This window comes from Lepisma saccharinum, chromosome 2 (assembly GCF_977018435.1).
Source record: "Lepisma saccharinum chromosome 2, izLepSacc3.1, whole genome shotgun sequence".
NCBI classification, from domain to species: Eukaryota; Metazoa; Arthropoda; class Insecta; order Zygentoma; family Lepismatidae; genus Lepisma; species Lepisma saccharinum.
In genome coordinates, this window is record NC_139230.1 from 28,510,544 (window position 1) to 28,518,573 (window position 8,030).

General features: G+C 50.4%; 2 protein-coding genes across 2 annotated transcripts; both read right to left on the reverse strand.

Annotated features, from left to right (window-relative positions):
* Window positions 1–3,335: 3,335 nt before the first annotated feature.
* Window positions 3,336–3,929, reverse strand: LOC145981532 (uncharacterized). Its single transcript, XM_083114839.1, has one exon. The coding sequence runs from the start codon at window positions 3,927–3,929 to the stop codon at window positions 3,336–3,338; it is 594 nt and encodes a 197-aa protein (XP_082970965.1).
* Window positions 3,930–6,371: 2,442 nt separating this feature from the next.
* On the reverse strand, window positions 6,372–7,331 carry LOC145981552 (uncharacterized). The gene has a single exon (XM_083114874.1). The coding sequence runs from the start codon at window positions 7,329–7,331 to the stop codon at window positions 6,372–6,374; it is 960 nt and encodes a 319-aa protein (XP_082971000.1).
* Window positions 7,332–8,030: the final 699 nt, after the last annotated feature.

Here is an 8,030-nt window from a genome sequence, read left to right on the forward strand (position 1 = left end):
AACACCGACGAGCCTCAAATAATAATTTCAAGCCTCAAATAATAATTTCGAGCCTCAAAAAAAAAAAAACATCCAATAGAGTTGCCAGATGTAAACAGAGGGCAATAAACCCCCCCCCCTCATAAAAAGCTACAGTAAAAACCCACAGTGTCGTCAACTCTGTGCCCCTCAAAATATACATCATATAAAGCTACGATGAGCCCCACATGATGATTCGAGCCTCAGTAAAAAAAACCAGTAGGTTAACAACACTGTCAAACTACGGCAGTGTTACCAGATGTAAACAAAAAGCAATAAACCCCCCCTCATAAAAAGCTACAGTAAAAACCCACAGTGTCGCCAACTCTGTGCCCCTCAAAATATACATCATAAAAGGCTACGACGAGCCCCACAAGCCCCAAATGAAAATTCAGTACCGGGCCACTTGTACTACAACATTTTCAAAGACACTGTCGTACTTGTGTGCCGGGAAAGTGAATATGTGCAACCAAACTGTGCTCTGCCCCACCGAGCTCCAAATGATGGTTCGAGCTCCAAATGATGACTGGGTACCGGGCCACTAGGTCTACTACCAGACATTCCTCTTCCCGGAAACATAAGCGCTCGCCCTTTCCACCTTTTGCCTCAACCCCTAATGTCAAATTTTTGACGCGTTAAAAATAATTTGTAATTTAAGTGACCTACATGGAATTTAGAGTAATGATAATGGTTTCTTTCAGTTATTTTATGATTATTAATTATCAGTATCCTTGTGATCTTCTTTATGTGCTCATGAAGAGACACATTGGTTATTCGTCTGCTGGCAATGTTTCCTTCTGCTTTCCGAGAAGCACTAAGAAGCTCAGCTTTTCTGTGAAGGTTGAGGCCCGTCTCCCCAACAAGATTTCACGCTTCGCCATATGATCCTTTGGGTGCATTGCTTCCCCGTGTCGACGGCGCAAGCAGAGAGTCTGCTGCTTGCAACGGGCTGCTCAATGAGTTTGAGGCCGTAAAATCTTGTGAAATCGATTGCGATGGAAACAAAATAAGGCTAAAACATTAAGTACATTAAATAATATTTTAATAGTGCAAGCAGTGCTTGAATTGCTTGTACTATATCTTCGCCGCTGGTGTGCCTACTTTCGGCCATCCGAAATTGTGCACCCTTTCCAAATACTTATGATATAAGGTACTTGAATCCAATATGGCCTACCTAAGGCTTGTGATTGTTTCTAATGATGTATCAAGTCAGAAAGGTAAAACTAATCGCAAGATTCAAAAGAGGAAACATTTCTGGACGTTTACTGAAAATTGGAGCCAGTTCCAAATAATTACATGGCTGCAGTGAAGATTTTGTATGTTCTATTTACATAACGACATAATGAGATAAAGAAATAACATCGTTTATAAACCAATAAACAAGGAAAATAACGTGTCATAATTTGTCACCAGAAGACCATGGATTACACATCACAGTCTGGGCAAATGAAATGTCCTTAATCATCATGACTCCTACACACTCTACGTGAATATAAGAGTAACGAATGTCACATTTGCGCACGTCTTTCAAGATATATTCCTATGTAGACCATATTGAGTCTACCTTACACAATGTCCTTTTTCCTTCGTTATAAACAGGACTCTAGATTAAAGTCTAAACTAAGTACATTGTTGTAAAGTACAAATTATGAGCTATCAAAACATGAACTAGATATATAAACACACATCACTTGGAAAATGCAGTAAGTAATAACTTCTATATGCAACCTATGGGCAACTGGGGCAATTGCCCCGGGGCCCCCACCAAAAGGAAGCTGTGAAGGGCCTCCACCAAAAAAAATCTTTTAACCAGCTTATTACATAAGAAGTTGTATTTTAAAAATCAAAAGAACTTCAATATTGTCGTATGTCTACACTCTTCTGGATCCAATTATAGCACAGCTCTCAGTCGATCTGTTTGTAGATATCTGAAGCTCAGTATACTTTATACCATGGATTGATTTGGCTGTGGTGTGGAAATAAAGCACACTTATTCAAACAATCAATTCTCAGATATGATTAAGATAATAAATAATCCTACGAAGTACATAACTTTCTTTCGTTAATAACATCGTATTAGAACTGTGAGTTTTTCTAGGGGAAAAAAATGTGGAGATACTAGCGCTCTCTCTCGGTGCAGGGTATTGTAAGAAGTGAAGTAAATGGGCTCTCACGGCAGATGTCGTCCCTGGATATCGCATTGTTAGCCGTCTTCTGGCATGACATTTTAGAGAGATTTGATGCTACGAGCAAAACACTCCAGGATCCAAGGTTAGTTAGGCCTGGCCGAAAAAAAAACTGGTCGTCAGAAGCAACGAAAAAAACTATTCAAGAAGTGAAGAAGAAAGATATGTAATTTCTAAAGATATCTAAAGTCTTTCACGAGATGTGTGCAGAAACAGAGGAAAATGGGTGGAAGACTTTCAAATGCGAATAATGTCAGTGAAGAAGGGAAATAAAATTGATGTCATATTTGCCAATATGCACGTGCACATAATACATTTATATATATTCATTTGAGATCAGTTTGTAAGTCTATTTTTGTCTGTATTGAAAACTGAAATTTATAATTAGAAACCCTATCCGAAATTAGGAAATACCCTATCCGAAAATAGGCAACCTTTCTTTCATACCCAAAATTTGCATACACATAATTATTTTTAAAACTATCACAAATATATTATTTGAATGTAAAGGGAACTCTGGGAAACAGAAATAAATACATGTGCAATATATATGAACAGTGAACACACTAACAAATTATATTCTTTGCATTTAGGTAATAAAATTATCATTTAAAATTAAGTGTCCGAAATTCTGTTACCTTACGCTATTGTTTTGCAGTATCTGCCCAGGGCTGGAATAGATGGCTAATATTGTATGTCGTTATCATAATTCTTCCCATTGTCATGATAAACGGAACAATCAGATATGAGGAATAAAGTTTTGGGGTAGAATCACCAAATCAAAGGATGTTGTCTTACCTTATTGTTTATTCTAGATGAACACTACAGCTACACTACAAACACTGAGTAATACCGAAGGAGACCACTCCCGTCGTTGTCTCCGCGATGCCTTGAGTCTCTCTATGCTCTTTTTCGTCCCCTGTCTTTCACCCCTGCTTCCAGGGGTCACTTCCAGACCTCGCGTCTGGTAAGGCGGAAGGAGTTCCTTCTCCCACTGTTAGGTGGCAGCAAAAGTCAGCTGCTTTCGCTACACCACAGTGGCTGTCGCTACACCAGCCCCCCACGGAGAAAAAGGGTTACACCTTGTGTGGGAGGCGAAATGTTACGCGTCGACCAGAACGGGTGACGTAGTCACCTTTTGGTGACGGACTCTCTTGACGTTGCGCTGATGGTGGTTGGTTGGTGGGGGGGGGGGTGCGTTGGTGTGTCTGAGTAATCCTTGGTTGGTGGGACGTCCTCCGTCCAGGTGTAGGCTGGTTTGACCCGGTCAATGCTGACGCGGGTCTCACGACCGTTGAGACGCAGGGTGAAGGTCTTGCCGTCTTTGCTTAGGACTTGGTGTGGTCCGGAATACGGTGGTTGGAGGCTGCCTCGTACGGAGTCGTCACGGAGAAAGACGTGGGTGCAGGTTGCCAGGTCCTTGAAGACGAAGGTGCTGGATTGATTATGACGGGAACCGGATTGTGGTCGCAGGCGAGCCATGTGTTGCCGAAGTCTGGAAATCAGGTCTGAAGGGTCTTCCATCCGGGTGGCTGTTGGTGGCACGATGAGCTCTCCTGGGAGTCGGAGAGGTTCACCGTACACCAGTTCGGCAGGGGATGCTGCGAGGTCATCTTTGATGGCTGCGCGAATTCCAAGGAGCACGAGGGGCAGGGCTTCTATCCAGGTGGAGCCAGGGTGGCACATGAGTGCTGCCTTGAGGTGGCGGTGAAAACGCTCGACCATGCCGTTGGCGCATGGGTGGTAGCTGGTGGTGCGATGGCGCTCGGAGCCGATGGTCCGTCCTAGTTCGCGGAAGAGTTCTGATTCAAATTGCCGCCCTTGATCTGTTGTGATGCGGGCGGGGGAACCGAATCGCGAGATCCAGCACGATGTGAAGGCCGTCGCGACGTCCGCCGCGGTGATGCGTTCCAAGGGGGTAGGCTTCGGGCCAACGGGTGAAACGGTCCACGGCTGTCAGGCAGTACTTATAGGGTCCCGCTGATGGAAGAGGCCCGATCAGGTCGATGTGCACGTGCTGAAACCTTGCAGACGGAGGAACGAAATTGCCCAGTGGTGCGTGCACGTGTCGGGATACTTTGGTGCGCTGGCAGTCTTGGCACGATCGGGCCCAAGCGCGACAGTCTTGCTGGACTCTGGGCCAAGCGAAACGCGACGCGATTAGGCGCGCGGATGCTCGGGTACCGGGATGACTGAGGCCGTGCAAGGCATCAAAAATGCGGCGGCGGTGCGCGGCGGGTACATACGGCCGGGGTTTCGCGGTTGAGGTGTCGCAGTAGAGCTTGACTTCGGTGCCAGGTATGTCCATGAGCTGGAGGTGGAGGTCGCAATCGCCGTTCAGGAGCTCACGGAGCTCATCGTCCTCTTCTTGGGCGGAGGCGAGGGAGCGCAGATCGGGGGAGGGGGTGTTCCCGCGAACTGCGTCCACCCGCGATAGCGCGTCCGCCACCACGTTAGAGGTGCCTTCAATGTAGCGGATGTCCGTGGTGAACTGAGCGATGAAGGAAAGTTGGTTGAGTTGCACTGGAGGTAGTTTGTCACGCCGCTGCTGGAAGGCGTAGGTGATGGGCTTGTGATCCACGTATATGGTGCAGTGTTGCGCTTCCAGGATGTGACGAAAGTGCTGAACGGCTGCGTAGACTGCGAGAAGTTCGCGGTAGTACGGTGGCCACTCGGTCTGCTTGGTGGTGAGTTTCCGGGAGAAAAAGGCGAGGGGTTGCCACGAGCCGTTGGCGAACTGTTGCAGGCATGCACCGACGGAGGTGGCGGAGGCATCGGTGAAAAGTCCCAGTGGGGCTTCGGGATGCGGATGGGCCAGGAGCGTGGCGTTCGCAAGGCTGGTCTTGCAGGCCTCGAAAGCTTGTTCTAGGTCTGGCGTCCATGGGAATGGCTGGGATCCTCGGAGGGTGGTGACGGCAGCATGCAGAGGAGCTTGGTGTTCGGCAGAGGATGGCAGGAAACGACGGTAGAAGTTGATCATGCCGAGGAAGCGACGCACGCCGCGAGCCGTGGCTGGTCGTTTGAAATCCTGTAGGTCTGCGATGCGGTCGTACCCAAGGAACGTGAGGGGGTCCCAATCACACACTTCTGGGTGTTAATCAGGATGCCGTGGTCCGAGAGACGTCCGAAGAGGGCGCGGAGGTGTTCGCGGTGTTCCTCGTGGTTGCGTGATGAGACGAGTATATCGTCGATGAATGGAAAGCAGAAATCCAGTCCTGAGAGCACTTCGTCGATGAAACGCTGGAACGTCTGCCCGGCGTTGCGTAGTCCGAAGGTCATGTATGGGAACTCGAACAACCCGAATGGCGTGGTGATCGCTGTCTTCGGGATGTCGTCTGGGTGGACAGGAATTTGTGTGTACGCCTTGACCAAGTCTATGACCGAGAAGACGGTGCATCCGTGGAGGTGGTTGCTGAAATCGTGGATGTGCCTCACTGGATAGCTGTCCGGAATCGTCCGGGCATTGAGACCACGGTAGTCCCCGCACGGTCTCCAGCCCTCCGTTTTCTTGGGTACCATGTGCAGCGGCGAAGACCAGGGGCTGTCGGAGCGACGTGCGGTGCCTTCGCGCAACATGGAGTCGAATTCGGCCTTGGCTATTTGTAGGCGATCTGGAGCGAGGCGGCGAGGTCGGCTGGAAAAAGGGAGGGCCCGGGGTGGTCCGGATGTAGTGAACCGTGGAGTGACGCACTTCTCGCGGCGTGCCGGCGGGACGCGTGAGAGTCGGGAAATCGGCTAGGATGTCGCTGTATGGAGAATCGTCCGACAAGGCCTTGATGCTGGGTTGCGTGGTGTTCGTTGGCTGGCAGGGAGCAGAGAGTCCCGTTCGTCCGTCGAGCAGGCGCTTGTTGCGACAATCCGGTAGCAGCTCGAAGTGGTCCAGGAAGTCCGATCCGATGATGGGCACGGAAACATCCGCGACGACGAAACGCCATGAAAACTCGCGACGCAGGCCGAGTTTGAGGCAGAGGGGCAGAATTCCGTACGTCTTGATCGTCGAGTCGTTTGAGGCACTGAGCACGTAGTCGGTCGGATGACGTCGGTCCGGGAGCAAACGTCTCGGGAAACAACAAATATCCGACCCTGTGTCGACGAGGAAGCGGTGGCGGCTATAGCGGTCGGTCACGTACAGGCGGCTTCCACCAGGCCGGCAGCCGTTTGCCGCGACTAGCGGCTGCCGTTGGTGTTTGTTGTCGCGGGCGCGTACGTGCATGGGGCGTTGCACCTCTGAGCCTGGTCGCCGAAGCGGTGGTGATACCAGCATATTCCCTCATCTCTTCCTCTTGACGGCGATCTGCGGCCGTAGCGGCGCGGGCTGGTACGGTCACGCGATTGCGAGCGGCCGCGGAAGGCGCGAAAGTCGCTTTGCAGGGACGCGACTTGGCGAGTTAGCTCCTCGACGCGCTGGAGAAGCCGAACCGTGTCGGAGGCGGGCGCGAGTGGCGTCGCGGTCGCGCAAATAGCCGGCGGGTTGGGCGAAACGGACTGTGCGGCGATGTTGCTTGTCGCGGGGGTGAGCATGGGGGGGCTCACCTCCACGATGCGGTCCGCGAGCGTGGCAAGTTGGTCCAGCGGAAGTTCCGAAGACTGCACCTGCAGAATCGCTTGAACTTGAGCGGGCAGGCGTTGGAGCCACAACCTACGCAGCAAGTCGTCACGCATGGGAGTGGTCCCTGCGAGTGACTGGAGGTGACGTAGAAACTGGGACGGTTTGCGACTGCCCATTTCTTCTTCCATGAGGATCTGCCGCAATCGTTGATTTTCAGACAGGGAAAATCTTCGCGTGAGTTCCGTCCTCAGCCGGGTATAAGGGTCGGTCGCCGGTGGGGTACGTATAATGTCTCTCACTTCGAACGCGTACCGACCTTCTAACTGTCCCACGACGTATGCGAACTTCGTCTCTTCCCGGGTGATGTGGGCAATGGTGAACTGGGCCTCCACTTGCGAGAACCACAATTCCATGTCCTCGGGCCAGAATGGGGGGAGCTTCACACTCACTCGATGTACGGAGTCCAGTTGCGGTGGTACTGCGTGTGGTGCTGGGGTCCTCGGTTGAAGTGCTTGCTGTCGGAGTTGCTCGTTTTCCCGCCTCAGTTGGTCGAGCTGCGCTTGAAGTTCCTCTGTCATCGCGGTGTAGTTGGTGCGTCCAGAACAAACAAAGGGGGATTGGGCGCGTCGTCTAGTATGCACTTGTTCGATCCGGCTGGTATGGTACACAAAGGGGGCAATCACAATTCACGGCCCCCAAAAAAAGATCACGTCGGGGTCACCAGTTTGGGGTAGAATCACCAAATCAAAGGATGTTGTCTTACCTTATTGTTTATTCTAGATGAACACTACAGCTACACTACAAACACTGAGTAATACCGAAGGAGACCGCTCCCGTCGTTGTCTCCGCGATGCCTTGAGTCTCTCTATGCTCTTTTTCGTCCCCTGTCTTTCACCCCTGCTTCCAGGGGTCACTTCCAGACCTCGCGTCTGGTAAGGCGGAAGGAGTTCCTTCTCCCACTGTTAGGTGGCAGCAAAAGTCAGCGGCTTTCGCTACACCACAGTGGCTGTCGCTACAAAGTGAATAAATAAAGAGAACTAAAACCTATTCTCTCAAAGGGTTTGCATTTGAATCTTCAAAAATATTATTAAAAAATATATTCAATGCCTGGCAGTTGGGAGGGAAGGTCACCTTCCCCGTGGATCCTCGTCTGTAGCCTAGGAGAGAAAACACTTCAGTTTCGAGCCTGTTGGTAACCAGTAATTCAAAGGATTCCATTGCTGTATCACTGAATGACAAAATTATCACAGGTAAAACAGCGGATTGAGAAGCCAGAG